Source organism: Callorhinchus milii, unplaced genomic scaffold, assembly GCF_018977255.1.
Source record: "Callorhinchus milii isolate IMCB2004 unplaced genomic scaffold, IMCB_Cmil_1.0 Scaffold41, whole genome shotgun sequence".
In the NCBI taxonomy this organism is placed as follows: Eukaryota; Metazoa; Chordata; class Chondrichthyes; order Chimaeriformes; family Callorhinchidae; genus Callorhinchus; species Callorhinchus milii.
In genome coordinates, this window is record NW_024704782.1 from 188,940 (window position 1) to 205,167 (window position 16,228).

The window sequence follows — 16,228 nt, forward strand, 5'->3', positions numbered from 1 at the left end:
TCCCACACACAGCCATGAGGTCAATGATGAATTTATGGGAAGGATTAATGTTCACGGCTCTGGTAGAAATTCCTTTCTCTTTTCAATTAGCATCACAGGTTCTGAGGGTGTCCACTTGAACAGGCAGAGGGGACCTCAGTTTAACATTTCATCCACATCCACAATAATCCATCTACTGTTAACCTTGCAAGCCAAAGCCGTAACAGGTAGGGTGGGCCTAGCTGGGCAAGCAGTGGGAAAGCTTGCCAGACAGCGGTGTGGTTTTAGCTGGTTAGATTCCAGCAGCCTTAGACCCCCCACGACTTGACTCTCACCAGAATTAGGTAAGCAGGATGTGTCCCACCAGGGGTTGAGAGAGAGAGAAAGAGAGAGAGCGCATTCTATTCTGACAATCTCTGGGGTTTCCAGGTATAGGTGGGATGTGGGGAATTCTCAGTTGGGTTTGGAGACTCTTAAGCAACGGTGATGGGTTTCCGGATGTCAGACACCCGGCTGACCCCCAATAAAGAAGCTCCCCACCCCGTACTCTGCTAGACTGTCAGCCTAGACTGTGAGCTCAAGTCCCAAAGTGGGGCTTGAACCCACAACCTTCTGCCTCAAAGGCAAATGCATTGTGGGGCTCATTAACACCCCCAAAGTGGGTCTCCAGAGATTACTTACAACTTCCCAGACCATTCCATTATAATAATCCTTACATTTCATACAGCGCCTTATCATGTTGTTGGGACATCTCAAAGCAATTCACAGAATATAGTGTAAACTGAGTTGACTGCATTTTGTGGGTGAAATGTGGCAGCCAATTGCGCACAGCAGTGCCCCACAAACTGTCATGGATTGAGTGATCAAATTATTATCATTTATTTATGTTTTTTGATATAATTATTACCCTAGAAAAGCAATCTGTAAATCAGATAACAAGCGGGTTCCTACTTACTGCTAGCTAAACAGAAGAGCTTGTGTGTGTGGAGCAAGGAAACTTGTCCAACGTGTCTCCCTGCCCGGGAATCGAACCCAGATCCGCTCGCTTGCATAATTAACAAATGTAGGAGTGATTGATTCATTTTGGCTGAGTTACAAAGATTCACAAATTAGCTGCTATTAAAGTGAGTTTGCGGAAATCCGGAATCAAGGAGAGCGTTTCTTGGCGCTAACCCACGGTTCATTTGTCAACATCCCGCTGTGTGATTTACTACTTAATACTGACAGATACAGCGAAGGGGAACACATTAATTTTCCTTATATCCAATGTCAACCTCAAACCAAAATGTTCTGCTACAGATTATAGTATTGTGTTCAGTTGTGGACTCATTAAAGGAAGGATGCAATAGAGATGGTGAAAGGGCGGCACAGACTCAATAATCCTTGCATTTGATATCGCGCCTGATCATGTCGTGGAGACGTCGCAAAGCGCTTCACAGGATTCACTGTAAAGTGGAGTGACTGTGTATTTTGTGAGCCAAATGCAAAAGCCAATTGCTCACAGCAGTGTCCCACAAACAGTCGTGGATTGAGTGACCAAATTGTTACTATTTCTAAAAATTTATTTTTGAAGGGATTATTAAAGAAAAGCAATCCACCAATCGACTAACAAGTGGGTTCCTACTTACTACTGGTAAGCAGAGGCGTATGTGGAGTAAGTCACTTGACTAAGATTTCGCCCTGACCTACCTGGGAATCAAACCCAGGTCCTCTCGCTTGCAAAGCAAGTGCTCTAATCACTACATTACAGGATTGCACAATTTTGAGATATTTTCACCAGAGCAAAGCAGATTGATGTCTTTTAAGATTGATGTCTTTTAAGATTGTTTTTTGGTCAGCCGGGTGTCTGACAAACGCGGAAACCCATTACCATGCTTAAGAGTCACCAAACCAAGCTGAGAATTCCATGCATCCCACCTACACATGGAAATCCCAGAGATAGATTGCTGGAATGGGATGCGTACTCTCTCCCTAGAGGGACGCCCCCTGCTTACCTAATTCCGGAGAGTATTAGTCGCAGGTTGGCAAGAGCCAAGGCTTGGGGGGAGCCCAGAGTGTGTGTTGGGGTAACTACTGGAGTCTAACCATTTAAAACCGCATAGCTTGCCATCAACAGTGCTGTTTGGCAAACTTTTCTGCTGCTTGTCCAGCTCGGACCACCCTATCCATTAAGGCTTTGGCTTGCAGGGTTAACAGGAGCTGAGTGGACAGAGATGCTAGGATGTGACCACAGAAGGAACAATTTGGGACTTAAAAGCTCTACATTGGTGAAGAGAAGGTCACAGAATGGAGCATGTTTCCATTGGAGGAAACAAGGATGTGAGACGTGACAATGTGAGTGTAAACTGGGTATCTCGCCTTGTTTGTGAGATTAAAGGTTAGAAGCAGAGACAATGGTGAGCAAAGCTGAGGAACAAGATAGATATTCTGTGCTGTTGGGACAATGGGTGAGTCACCGGTGGAATGTGCTCCTCTGATTTGGACGTGCGCTATGAAGTTGGAGGAATTGTTTGGAGGTTCATTATTGGCGCCAGAGAGAAATCTCACAGAACGTTATCTTATTGACCTCACTCAGATACAAAGAGGGGAGAGAATGTTTTCGCTGATTAGAGTTGGCTATGATACCTAATAGTAATAATAATAATCCTTGCATTTGATATAGCGCCCTATCACGTCTTCGAGGCATCTTAAAGCGCTTCACAGAATAGACTGTAAAGAGAATTGACTTCAGTTGTGAGGAGAGGCTAGAGAAGCTAGGGTTATTCTCCTTGGAGAAAAGAAGGTTAAGAGGAGACTTAACAGAAGTTTTCAAGGTTATCAGGGGATTTGATAGGGTGAACAAGGAGAAACTATTTCCACTGGCGGGTGGGTTGGTAACCAAAGGACACCAATTTAAAATAGTTGTTAAAAGAAGCAGAGGGGAGGTGAGGAGAAATGTTGGGACCTGGAATGTATTGCCTGAAAGACTGGTGGAAGCCGATTTGATAACAACTTTTAAGAGAGAAGCAGATAATTATTTGGGGAAGACAAGTTTGCAGAGTTATGGGGAGGGAGTGGGGTTGATCAGGGCTATGGGGAGAGAGCGGGGGAGTGGGGTTGATCAGGGCTATGGGGAGAGCGCGGGGGAGTGGGGTTGATCAGGGCTATGGGGAGAGAGTGGGGGAGTGGGGTTGATCAGGGCTATGGGGAGAGTGCGGGGGGAGTGGGGTTGATTTGGAAGCTCTTTTCAAATAGCCGGCACAGACACGATGGGCCGAATGACCTCCTTCTGTGCTGTATAATTCTCTGATTCTATGACTTTGTATTTTGTGGGTGAAACGCAGTTGCACACAGCAGTGTCCCACAAACAGTCGTGGACTGAGTGACCAAGTTATTATTATTTAATTATTTTTTTGGAGGCATTATTACCCCTGTAAAGTGATCCGTCAATCGACTAACAAACTGGTTCCTGCTGACTGCTGCTAAATAAAAGCTTGCGTATGGAGTAAGGATGCCTAAGGTTTCGTCCCGCCTGGGAATCAAACCCGGGTCCTCTTGCTTGCAAGGCGAGCGCTCTAACCACTGAGCTACAGGACTCTGTGATGTTGGCCAAGGGCAACAGAATAAAATGATCTATTCTTTCAACATTGACAAGTTAATGACAAAGTTCAGCCTCGTCCTTACTCACAAATCCTGGCAGGGTAACTTGACCCACATCAGGATCTGTCATTCATTTTCACTGAATTCCCATTTGCTTCCAATCTTTTCCTGATGTTGCTGAAACAAGCTGTTTCCATTTCACAGAAACAGTTATTTCTCGTACAACGAGTCGAGCAAGACACTGCAAATTAGTTTTTTAGTTAACAAGTTTAATTCGGATTTTAAATCTCATAAAATAATAATAATAATTCTTGCATTTGGTATAGCGCCTTATCGCATCTTCGAGACGTCTCAAAGTGCTTCACAGAAGCACTGCAAAGTGGATTGACTGTGTGTTTTGTGGGCGAAACTCATGAAGACAAGTGTGTATGTATGGGTGTGTGCCAGGAAGGACAGAGAGAAATGTTTTATCATTAGGTTCAGGATTCCAATAGTTGCAGTTGTCCCAGACATGTGTCTGGGACATGGGCAACTCGAATTGTTAACTCAAGATAGCCTTGATCCTCAGTGGTTAAAGGTTAATCTCATCTGTGTCATGTTTGTTTGATGGGTTGACTCCTACACACGTGTATCGATCACTGGCAAAGTACCAGCCAGTTACACAAAAATGATTGATTTCCCGGAAAGTCAGTCGATTGTGCACTACATTTGTAGTATTTAATAAAAGTAATAATATTATTAATAATAAACCTTGCATTTGACACAATGCCTTATCACGTCTTCAAGATGTCTCAAAGTGCTTCACAGGATACACTGTAAAGTGAATTGACTGTGTATTCTGTGGGTGAAACGTAACAGCCAATTGAGTACACAAACAGTTGCGGATTGAGTGACCAAATTTTTTTGGGTGGGATTATTACCCCCGGAACCGGAGCCTAATGCGGGAGAGGACACAGACTAATAACTGGGTTCCTACTTACTGCTGGGTAAACCGGTGTGTATGTGGAGTAAGGAAAGTTGCCCAACTTGAAGGCCCAGCCGCCGATTGTGGGGCGAGCGAGGCGGGGGACGTGAAGAAGGCTGGAGCCCGCTGAGCGGAGGAAGCGGACAGGATAGTAGGGGGTTAGGAGGTCGGAGAGGTAGGAGGGAGCAAGACCAGCCTGTGGAAGATGGAGTTGGGGAGGCCGACAAGGAATGAGTTTGCATAGTTGAGCCTCGATGTAATGAAGGCGTGTACGAGGGTTTCGGGTGCCTGTTCGGGTGAAACGTTACGGAGGTGGGGGAAGGCACAGTGGGTCATGGCGCAGATGTGGGGTAGAAAAGATAGTTGAGGGTCAAACAAGACCCCGAGGTTCTGGACTGGTCGAGCAAGGTGGAGTGTGCAACCATGGATGCTGAATGCTGTCAGCGCCTGAGGTGAGTTTGGTGAACGTCATTCAATAGGGACATGGGTCAATTGGTTTCCAACATTTGGAGTTTTTTGAACTGTTTTAACTGTTTTTTTAAGCATTTTGCAAATTCGACTACAATGTGGAAATAAGGAGAAAAAAAATTAAAATAGTAATTGCGGGAGATTTTAATTATAGGGTGAAGAGAATCTGGAACCAATTACAGTGAAACTCACATAAGTGTCAGTCAGGACCATAACATTTAATATGACTTATGCGAAGTCCGAGTTATAGGCAAACTGTATAAATCGTGTACAGTCCTATTTAATCAATAATCTAAACTGCACTTGTGTAATTCACGTCAGCTGGTAAGTGGGGGAATAATGGAGGGTAGGGGAGCAGTTAGGAATTGAATCATTAGATTATTACAGCACAGAAGGAGGTCATTCGGCCCATCGTACCTGTGCGGTCTATTTGGAAAAGCTACCCAATCAATCCCACTTCCCCACCCGCACTTACCCCATACCACTGCAAATTTTTCCTTTTCAAGTACCTATTGAACAATAATAATAATAATAATCCTTGCATTTAATATAGCATCTTATCACGTCAAAACGCTTCGCAGAATACACTGTAAAGCGAATTGACTGTATATTTTGTGGACGAAACGCGGCAGCCAATTGCGCACAACAGCGTCCCACAAACAGCTTCTCTAGTTATGATTAATATGATTTGTGCAAAGAAAATCTAAGTGGTTTTGATAGGAAACTGAGCAGGACTCAGGTGCATGCACCACTTAGGTGATTGTATGATTTATAAAGGTAAGGCGTATGCAGAGTTTTACTGTATCAGTGAAAGTGGTGGAAGAAGGAACTACAGTAACCTGGGGCTCCAAAAGTAAGTTGCAAAGTTCCCTGGAAATAAGGATTATTTGGTGATGAAATAATAATTATATTCCTTGCATTTGACACATTTGATATCACATCGTCGAGGCATCTCAAAGCACTTCACAGGATATACTGTAAAGTGCAGTGACCGTGTATTTTGTGGGCGAAACGCGGCAGCAAATTGCGCACAGCAGGGTCCCGCAAACAGTGGTGGAGTGAGCGACCGATTTTATTTTAGTGGGGGATTGTCGGCCAAAACACCAGGTGAGAGAGAGAGAGAGAGCGAGAGAGAGAGAAACTCCCTTCTCTTTTCAAATAGCGCCGCGGGAGATCCTTAACATCCACATAACCTTATCCTGGATGTTAAGAATCAGAGTTCCTCACTTAACGTTTTTTTTAAAAAAGTAAGGTCAAATATAAAAGCACATCTATCAGCCCGGTTAATAGGCCGTCTGTCGCCATTAGGGCCAGGCTATAAATATAATTGAATGGAAAACCCTCCAGCTAAAGACCACGAACGTGGGGTAGTATTAAGTCCAAGTTTCTATTCCACCTCTGAAGTCACCAGAGAGACGCCAGATCAGTGATGATAACTTTCCGGGCAGACTTTTGTCTCATGCCTTTGTCACTTGCCTCAACAAATCAGTTTGCAAGTTCAAAGGAAGGTCACTTGAGGTGATATGAGCGTTCCCCCCGAGTTTATGTCTTACTCTCAAGGGCTTACTTTAAACTGTTCAACTATTCTCCAACACTTGCCTTGCGATTGGAGCGCGACAGGCATTGTTATCCATTCCTCCTGTTCCCAAGACAGGAAACCTGGGTTAACTCTTTTGTAGAAAGGTAGTCTGACATCCAACAACAGCACGTCTGAGGAATACGTGCCTGGAGACATGTCGGGCTACTGGAGACCAGAATAGAGCTGTCCACTCAATCAATGCTGGTTAGAGAATCTTTTCCAATCAGTTATGAGATGAGATTGGCACAGGAGTGAGGAGCAATTCACTTGTAAATAACTCGGGCTATTACTAGTGATGCTCGCGCTCTCTGCTCAGCGGGCTCCGGTCTGCTGCACGTCCCCCGCCCAGCCCACCCCACCACCGTCTGTCGTACCTTCAGCCTCACCGCCCCAACCTCTGGAACTCCATTCCGCAGTCCCTCCACCTTGTCCCCTCCCTCGCCCATCTCAAGACCCTCCTCTCTTCGACCAACTATGATTTCAGTCACCCGCCTACCCCACCCTCCCTGCTCTCCACACTTCCTGATCGCAAACCCCAGCTCGGGTCCAAATCCCTGAGGTTCTCCCAACACGAAACACGCTGTGTAAACGTAATGTGTTATTGTTATGTAAGATCCTCACTTCAAGATCCTCTCACTCTCGTGTTCAAATCCCTTCACTCTCTGGCACCTCCCTACCTCCCTGACCTCCTCACTCACCACCCGACGTTTCCGCTCGACTGGCACCAGCCTCCTGCTCATCCCTCGCACCCTCCACCTCACCAACGGAGGTTGTGCTTTCAGCCCTTACGTCCCGAAACTCTGGAACACTCTCCCTCAATCCCTCCATCTCGACCCCCTTTCCCCTCTAAGTCCCTCCTGAAAAACCTTACTCTTCGACCGTGGTTACGGTCATCTCAGGTCGTGTGATTTGGGAATTCAGAATTCTTTGCTTGAACATCAAGGCTGTGTTTCAGCTTCTTTATTGTGTATTAAAGATGATTTTACAATGGGTACTTATTACATGAAGGAAGACGTATAATAATAGTAATAATACTTTAATTTGCTATAGGGCCTTATCTCTTTGTTGAAACGTCTCAAATTGCTTCACAGGATATTGTAACCTCTGGAATTCCATCCCCCAGTCACTTCGCCTCACCCCCTCCTTAGCCTCCTTCAAGTCCCGTCTCAAGACCCTCCTCTTTGACCATGCCATCGGTCACCCCCCCTTCCCCACCCCTCCCTTCTCCCCCCTGACCCCAGCTCGGGTCTGAAATGCTATACTCTGCCCAGCGCCTTGGGACGTCCTCCCGACGTGAAAGGCGCTATACACATGTAATATTCTTGTAAAGCGGAGTGACTTTGTCCTAAAAACAGTCATTGATTGAGTGACCAAATTATTTTTGTTATTTTTTGGGTGAGGGATCGTTATCCCCGGAAAACGATCCATCAATCGACTAACAACTGGGTTCTTGCTTACTGCTAGCTGCTGGAGATGTGGAGTACGTGTGGAGTACGGAAACTTGCCTAAGGTTTTATCCTGCCTGAGATTTGAATCCGGGTCCTCTCACTTGCAAAGCAAGTGCTCTAACCAGTGTGTTATGGGCCTTCACTTTTTGCTTGTTCAGATGCATATCAAAGGACTCTTGGCACTGTATTAAGACCAAAGAGTTTTCCTAGTGCATGTCCAATATTTCTACCTTTCAAATTCACTGCATCGCAGCGCAGAATGATACCAGGTCTTAAAGGGTTAAATTACGAGGACAGGTTCAATAAGCTTGGTCAGTATTCCCTTGAGTTTAGGTGGTTGAGGGGTGATCTGATTGAGATGTTTAAGCTAGCGTAGCTACAGAAAACCTATTTCCTCTGGTGGGTGAGGAGGGAATCCAGATCAAGGGGCATCATCTTAACATTAGAGCCAGGCCGTTTAGGAGTGAGATAAAGAGGCAATTTTTCACACACACACAAAGGGGAGTGGAAATCAGGAACTCTCCCTCCCTCTCTCTCTCCCCAAAAGGCTGTGGATCCATTCACATTGTCCAGACTGAGGTGGAGACATAAAAGGCAAAGCAAAGTACTGCAGATGCTGGAAATAAACACAGAAGTCACTAGGAACACGCAGCAGGTCAAACAGCATCCATGGAGAGAGGAAAATAATAACATAATAATAATCCTTGCATGTTCACGTCTTCTAGACATCTCAAAGCACTTCCCAGAATATACTGACAAGTGAATCGACTGTATATTTTGTGGGCAAAACGCGGCAGCCAATTGTACACAGCAGCGTCCCACAAACAGTCGTGGATTGAGTGACCAAATTATTATTGTCCAGACTGGCCGATGGAACGGTCGAAGAGGAGGGTCTTGAGGCGCGACTTGAAGGAGGCTAAGGAGGGGGTGAAGCGGAGTGACTGGGGATGGAATTCCAGAGGTTGGGGGCAGAGTGGCTGAAGGCTTTCCCGCCAATGGTGGGGCGGGTGGGTCGGGGGACGTGGAGCAGCCAGAGCCGGCTGAGCGGAGGGAGCGGGCAGGTTGGTAGGGGGTTAGGAGGTCGCAGAGGTAGGGTGGGGCGAGGCCATGGGGGGGCTTTGTAGGTGAGGACCAGGATCTTGAACTGGGTCCTCTGAAGGATAAGGAGCCAATGGAGTCGGGCGAGAATGGGGGAGATGGGGTCACAGAGTTTGGTGCGGGAGAAGACATGGGCTGCAGAGTTCTGGATTATCTGCAGCCTGTAGAGGGAGGAGTTGGGAAGACCGACAAGCAGGACGTTTCCATAGTCGAGCCTGGAGGTGATGGAGGCATGAACAAGAGTTTCAGCGGCCTGAGGGGTGAGGTAGTGGCGGAGTCGGGTGATGTTATGGAACAGAACCCAGGCCTCTTGCTTGTGAGGCAAGTGCTGTAGCCACTGAACTATGTGGCTCCATAAAACGAGTTAACATAACATGCAGGAGTAGGCCATTCGGCCCTTCGATCCTGCCCCGCCATTCGATCATCCCTGATCTTCTAATCTAACTCCAACTAATAACCTGACGCTGCCTTATCCCCATATCCCTTAATCCCTTTTGCAATAAGAAACCTATCTATCTCAGTCTTGAATATGTTCAAGGACTGAGCGTCAACAGCCCTTTGGGGTAGTGAGTTCCATACATTCACTACCCTTTGAGTGAAGAAGTTCTTCCTCAACTCAGTGCGAAAGGGCTGGCCTCTGATTTTAAGGTTGTGACCCCTGGTTTTAGTTTCTCCAACCAGGGGAAACAATCTCCCACTATCTACTCTATCATGCCCTTTGATGATCTTATAGGTTTCTATAAGATCCCCTCTAATTCTTCTATATTCTAGAGAATATAGGCCCAAATTGGTCAGCCTATCCTCGTAACTCATCCCCTTCATCCCTGGTACTAACCTAGTAAATCTACGCTGCACCCCCTCCAAGGCAAGTACATCCTTCCTTAAATAAGGAGACCAAAACTGCACACAGTATTCCAGGTGTGGTCTCACCAGGGCCCTATACAGTTGCAGCAAGACTTCCCTACTCTTATACTCTAATCCTTTCATAATGAATGCTAACATACCGTTCGCCTTCCTAATTGCTGCTGCACCTGCAGACTAACTTTCTGTGATTGGTGTACAAGGACACCCAAGTCCCTCTGGACGCTAACACATTCCAATCTCTCCCCTTCTAAAAAATAACCCGCTCTACTGTTTTTGCTACCGAGGTGGATGACTTCGCACTTCCCTACATTATACTTCATCTGCCACCTACCTGCCCAATCACCTAACCTATCTATGTCTCGCTGCATTTTTTAATGTCGTCCTCTGTGTTGACACTTCCTCCTAGTTTTGTGTCATCCGCGAATTTAGATATATTAACTTCGATGTCCTCATCTAGATCGTTGATGTAGATGGTAAATAGCTGAGGCCCAAGGACTGATCCTTGTGGCACTCCACTAGTCACATCCCGCCAATCTGAAAAGGACCCGTTTATCCCTACTCTTTGTTTCCTACCCGTTAACCATTCCCCAATCCACGTTAATATGCTCCCCCAATTCCATGGGCCCTTATCTTTTGGACTAACCTTTTATGCGGCACCTTATCGAATGCCTTCTGGAAGTCCAAATAGACCACATCCACTGATTCACCCTTATCTAGTTTACTGAAAATATCCTCAAAAAACTCTATGAGATTTGTCAAACATGACTTCCCTTTTGTAAAGCCATGTTGACTTGGCCTAATTATATTGTGCCCTAAATACCGCACTACCACATCCTTAATCAACGATTCTAAAATTTTCCTATCACTGATGTGAGACTAACTGGCCTATAGTTCCCCATCTTTTCCTTTCCACCTTTTTTAAATAGTGGTGTGACATTTGCGATCTTCCAATCCATGGGGACTGTTCCAGAATCCAAGGAATTTTGGAAGATCAGACATAAGGCATGTCTCATATCTCATATCTCATAAGCTCCTCTTTTAAAACCCTGGGATGCAAGCCATCCGGACCAGGGGATTTGTCACTTTTTAGTGCTAACAGTTTCCCAGCACCAATTCCTTACTAATGAAAATTTCCCTAAGTTGCTCCCTGTCCTTATCCCTTTGGTGCATCTCTATTGTTGGCAGACTTGTTGTGTCTTCTCGGGTGAAGACAGGTGCAATTTAGGGACTCTGCCATTTCCTTATCCCTCATTACAACTTCTCCCGTCTATGACTGAAGTGGACCTACATTTACCCTCACCAGCCTATTCCTCTCAATATATTTGTAAAAACTTTTACAATCAGACTTAATGTTCCCAGCTAGCTTACCCTCATACTCCTTTTTCTCGCTCTTAATGAGTTTTTTAGTTTTATTTTGCTGGTTTCTAAAACTCTCCCAATCTTCAGATTTGCTGCTTTTCATGGCAGTATTATAAGCCTTTTCTTTTAATTTGATGCTTTCCCTAACTGCTCTAGTTAGCCACGGATGAATTGCTTTGCCTGTGGTACTCTTATTCCCCAAGGGAATATGCGACCGCTGAGAATTTTGCACTACATCCTTAAGGTTTCAGGTCTACAACCTTTCATCAGAACTGTCGAACATTTGTCAGAACTGTTTATTGTAGGCAAATGCATACATCAAATGAAGCGCTGTGTGCATTGGCTGCCGTGTTTCTCCCACAAAATAACATAGTCACTCCACATTACAGTATTTTCTGTATATTCTGACGTGATAAGGCCCGTATCAAAAAAAACTGCAAGGATTATAATTGGTGTGAAGACAGCTATGGAGCGAGTGAGTGATTTATCTGTAGTGTTGGCGTGTTTGTTTGTCAGCAGGCAAGTGGAAAGAATCCTGTCCCCAGTGACGTGTTTAGCCATACATTCTTGTATGAAGGAAAGCCAACTGGACGCACAGCACTAGTGATGATGACAATAATAATCCTTGTGTTGAATATATCGCCTTATCACATTGTTGAGGATTGACAACCAATTTGAGGTCATTGTTGAGGACTGACAGATCCATTTCAAACTTCTCACACTTGTGTACGGATCTCTTCACCCCCCGGCACTCTCCCTACCTCTCCGATCTGCTTACTCCCCAACCCATTACCCACTGCCCCACTCGGCTGGCTCCAGCCTCCTGCTCGTCTCTCGTGCCCTCCGTTCCATCAGCAGCCATGCTTTCAGCCACTACGCCCCAAAGCTTTGAAACTGTCTCCCCAAATCCTTCCGCCTTGCCTGCTCCTTCCTCTCTTTTAGATCATGAAGACCTTCCTCTTCGACCGTGCTTACAGTCTCCTCCTTCCTCCCCCCCATCTCGGCATCATGCTCCGCCACTATCAAGCGCTCCAGGACGCTACTCTGGTGAGGGCCGCTGTGTAAATGCAAGTTGTTGGTGGTAGTGGTTGTGCGAGTGGAATTTGGTGAATGTGTTCAAGACTGTTCAAGTCTGATTACAATGTATTTTCATGCAGGAAATGTCAGAGAGAGAGTGCGCATTCCATTCCAACAATCTATCTGGGGTTTCCACGTTTATGTGAGGTCTGCAGAATTTTCAGGGTCAGGATACTCTCAAGCACAGTGATGGGTTTCTGCATGTGTCTGACACCAGGCTGGGAGAAAAAACAAGAGTAATAATAATGATCCTTGCATTTGATAAAGTGCCTTATCACGTTGTTGAGACGTCTTAAAAGCGCTTAACAGAATATACTGTAAAATGTAGTGACTATATTTTGTGGGTGAAACGCAGTAGCTAATTGTGCACAGCAATGTCCCACAAACAATCATGGATTGAGTGACCAAATTATTATTATTTCTTTTACAGAATTTTACTGAACCTTTGCCCATCACACAAGGACTCCTCGACAAAATAAAACAACATTAAAGTCATCTCCAATGGAAATTCCAGTATTGTATACAATGTTCAGCCTGTGTTAGTACATTTGATAATAATTGTGACGTCTACTGAAAGTGCTTATTACAAAGGAAACAAGATAAGGATTGAATGGCGTCTTACGTTTTTGGCAACGAGAGATTGGTACTTGTGACCAGTATCAGTTATTCACGTATTGGAGGGAAAAATCTGGTCACTGTTTTAATCTTAAGTGGAACAGTGCAACGGGAGAGGGGGAGAAGGGTTCTATATAACAGTACAGGGTATCCACAAACCCGTTACAAACAGCAAACAACAACCACAGTTACATTTACCTTTCATATCGGGTGTCACAAGCCGCTGGATTTGGACCCGAGCTGGGGTTTGGGATCAGGAGGTTGGAAGACAGGAGGGTGGGGGTAGGAGGGTGGCCAAAGGCGCAGTCAAAGAGGGTCTTGAGACGGGGCTTGAAGGAGGAAAGGAGGGACGTTGAGATGGGAGTTCCATAGGGTGGGGGCAGAGAGGCTGAAGGCCCGACCGCCGATAGCGAGCGGGTGCGTGAAGCGGGCCGGAGCCCCCTGAGCAGAGGGAGCGGACGGGTTGATATGGAGTTAGCAGGTCAGGAGGAGCAAGGCTGCGGAGATAGAATGCTGGGGAGGGGTTATCAGAGATGCATTTCGCCTCCTCGCTCCATCCATGTTATGGAAGATATTGCAACAAACATGACGATGGATTATTATCAGCCATGAAAATGATGGCACTCACACACTCTCTGGATATCTAAATATGTGTAATAATAATTATAATATAATAATAATAATTATAATAATACAGCAACAGGATTTTACTGAAAATATTTTGTAAACTAAATCCAGGTATACACATATTATTATACATAATATAATAATAATCCTTGCATTTGATAAAGCACCTTGTCATATCTTCGAGTCGTCTCAAAACGCTTCACAGAATAAACTGTAAAGTGTAGTGACTGTGTATTTTAGTGGGCAAAATGCGGCAGCCAATTGCGCACAGCAGTGTCCCACAAACAGTCATGGGTTAAGTGACCACATTTTGTTTTCAAGGGAATTATTACCGCCGGAAAGTGATCCGAATAGTTTAAAAAAAAATATTACGGCCAGAAAATTTATTTTTTAAATTCAAATCTCAATCGTTTACGATTAAATTTCTTTAAAAAAATTCAAATGTAAACAAAATGAAAATTAAACCCTTGTACTGAACGCCGTCAAGAACTCGCAACTACAATTATCATCACTCTGCCATATTTCAGGGGTTGCGATAGCGCACTGTAGAAAAAAATCATGGGGGTAAGTAACAGGGCTTTGTGGACATCCTGTACATGCGGTGCCCAAACTATACCATGTGGCCCAATGATGTGCATTTCGTGGAGTCCTGTAGCTCAGTGGTTAGAGCGCTCGCCGCGCAGCGAGAAGACCCAGGTTTCATTCCCGGGCGTGTCAGGATGAAATCTTTGTCAAGTTTCCTTACTCTGCGCGCTTGAAGCCGTTGTTTGCCCAGCAGTAATCAGGAACCTGCTGGTTAATAGATTTTCTGGGGTTAATAATAATAATTGGTCACTCGATCCACGACTGAAACCAATTGCCTGCCCCGCTTCGCGCACAAAATCCGCACTTTCAGTGTATTGAGACGTCTTGAAGACGTGATAAAGCGCTGTATGAGATGCGAGGATTATTCGAATTGCTAGTAGTATTTCTCCCCCCTTTCCCCCCCCCCCGCACCCCAGACAGCAGGCTCCTGGCTACTTCGGGAGGCTGTGGAAGACCTTGATGTGGATGGCAGAGTTATTCCGGGTTCGGGTAAGCGGTTCCCCCTCGTCCAGTTCTGGTTCCAGGTCATCGACCAGCTCCACGGTTGAGGTGTTGGCCGCGATCTGCAAGGCCCCGAAGCTGTTGGCCTGCAGCTGAAGGGCGATGTTGATGGCCCTGTTAATGGCGAGCCCCAGCCCATGGATACAGATCTCGCTATAGTGGCCACTGTCCAGCATCTTCTGGCACCTCACCAGCTGGGCCTTGAAGTCCGTCTTCATGTTGACGTAGATGTCATTCTTGCGCTTGGGCAGCTTGTGTGGCAGGCGCTTGCGGAGGGTGTACTCCACCTGGTCCATTTCCAGCCCCGCGTCCGGCCCGGACACTTTCTGTTGCCCCACAATTGCTCGCGGCTCTGCCATCTTGTCCTGAGGGGAAGCGGCGAGAGAGACAGACAGAGAGAGAGAGAGATTTTACACCAATTATCAATCGTGATTATAATAACCGTTGCCTTTGATGTGGCGTCTGCCTTATCACGTCGTCGTGAAGCGCTTTGAGACGTCTCGACGACGCGATAAGGCAGACGCCGCATCAAAGGCAACGATTATTATTATTATTACTACTATCGCGCTCTGAAGTGTTCGGCGACGCCACCCCACCCGCGCGCGATGGGCCAACGACGACAACAACGGCCATTTATGACAGCGCCCTCCAGGCAGGGTGGCGGCTCGGAGCGTGAACCGTGGCAGAGCCGGACTGCTCCGGTTCGGGCTCCGGCAGGTGGCCACCATCGTCGTTTCCCGGCGTCCGTCCAAACGCAGAGACTGCCCCACCGGCCGGGAACCAGGTGAGAAATCCATTGATGGGTGGATGGGGGGATTGGGTGTGGAGCGGGGTGGGGGTGGGGGTTAGTCCTGCGGCCCGCGGGCCACTCCCTCCTGCTCGCGGGCCGCTCCATGTTGGCCCGCGGGCCAAACTCTCGGCCGGCCGTTCCCTGCGCTTTCTCTTTCTCTCGGCGTCTCGCTCTTTCTCTCTTTTTTCTTCCTCATTCGTTCACTCACTCACTCTCTCTCTCTCTCTCTCGCTCGCGAGCGCGTTTACCTGCCTCCCGCTCGCTGACGGGCTCCAAAACACCCCCTCTCCCCCTCTGACGGACGTGCGATGCGACCTCACCAAGATGGCGCGACCTCACCAAGATGGCGCGGCTTCACCAAGATGGCGCGGTCGCGCACGCGCACCTGGCGCGCACATACCAACAAGCGCACCTCCCGCGGCAAGAGCCTCCCGCTCCAATCGCTCCGGTTTGCCCCGCCCACCTCGGCTGGAGGTCTCCCCTTGTCCCACGTGCGTTTTGCCTCCCATGTCAACAGCTGAACCTGATCACAGTCCCACCCACCCGCAGAACCCCCAGTCACTACACTTCACAGCGTATCCCGAGAAGCGACTCGAGACGTCCGGACGGCACGACAATGCCACGATTATTAATGTCGGCAATAATAATAATAATAATCCTCGCATTTGATATAGCGCTTTTCACGTCGGGAGGAC

The 16,228-nt window shown here is 46.7% G+C and overlaps 1 protein-coding gene and 1 long non-coding RNA gene across 3 annotated transcripts; one reads left to right on the top strand and one right to left on the bottom strand.

Annotated features, from left to right (window-relative positions):
- Window positions 1-12,354: 12,354 nt before the first annotated feature.
- On the top strand, window positions 12,355-13,014 carry LOC103191441. The gene is made up of 2 exons (XR_489262.2): window positions 12,355-12,385; window positions 12,846-13,014. It is a non-coding gene; the product is annotated as an uncharacterized LOC103191441 (long non-coding RNA).
- Window positions 13,015-14,611: 1,597 nt separating this feature from the next.
- On the bottom strand, window positions 14,612-15,868 carry pop7 (POP7 homolog, ribonuclease P/MRP subunit). Of its 2 annotated transcripts, none has more exons than XM_042345354.1 (2): window positions 15,786-15,868; window positions 14,612-15,108 (listed from the first exon to the last, which is right to left on the bottom strand). In XM_042345354.1, exon 2 carries the CDS (start codon window positions 15,100-15,102, stop codon window positions 14,674-14,676), a length of 429 nt encoding a protein of 142 aa, XP_042201288.1. In that variant the 5' UTR covers window positions 15,103-15,108; window positions 15,786-15,868; the 3' UTR covers window positions 14,612-14,673. The 2 variants fall into 2 exon arrangements, with proteins under 2 accessions (XP_042201288.1, XP_007910618.1); XM_007912427.2 differs by having other exon boundaries at window positions 14,613-15,108; window positions 15,782-15,868.
- Window positions 15,869-16,228: the final 360 nt, after the last annotated feature.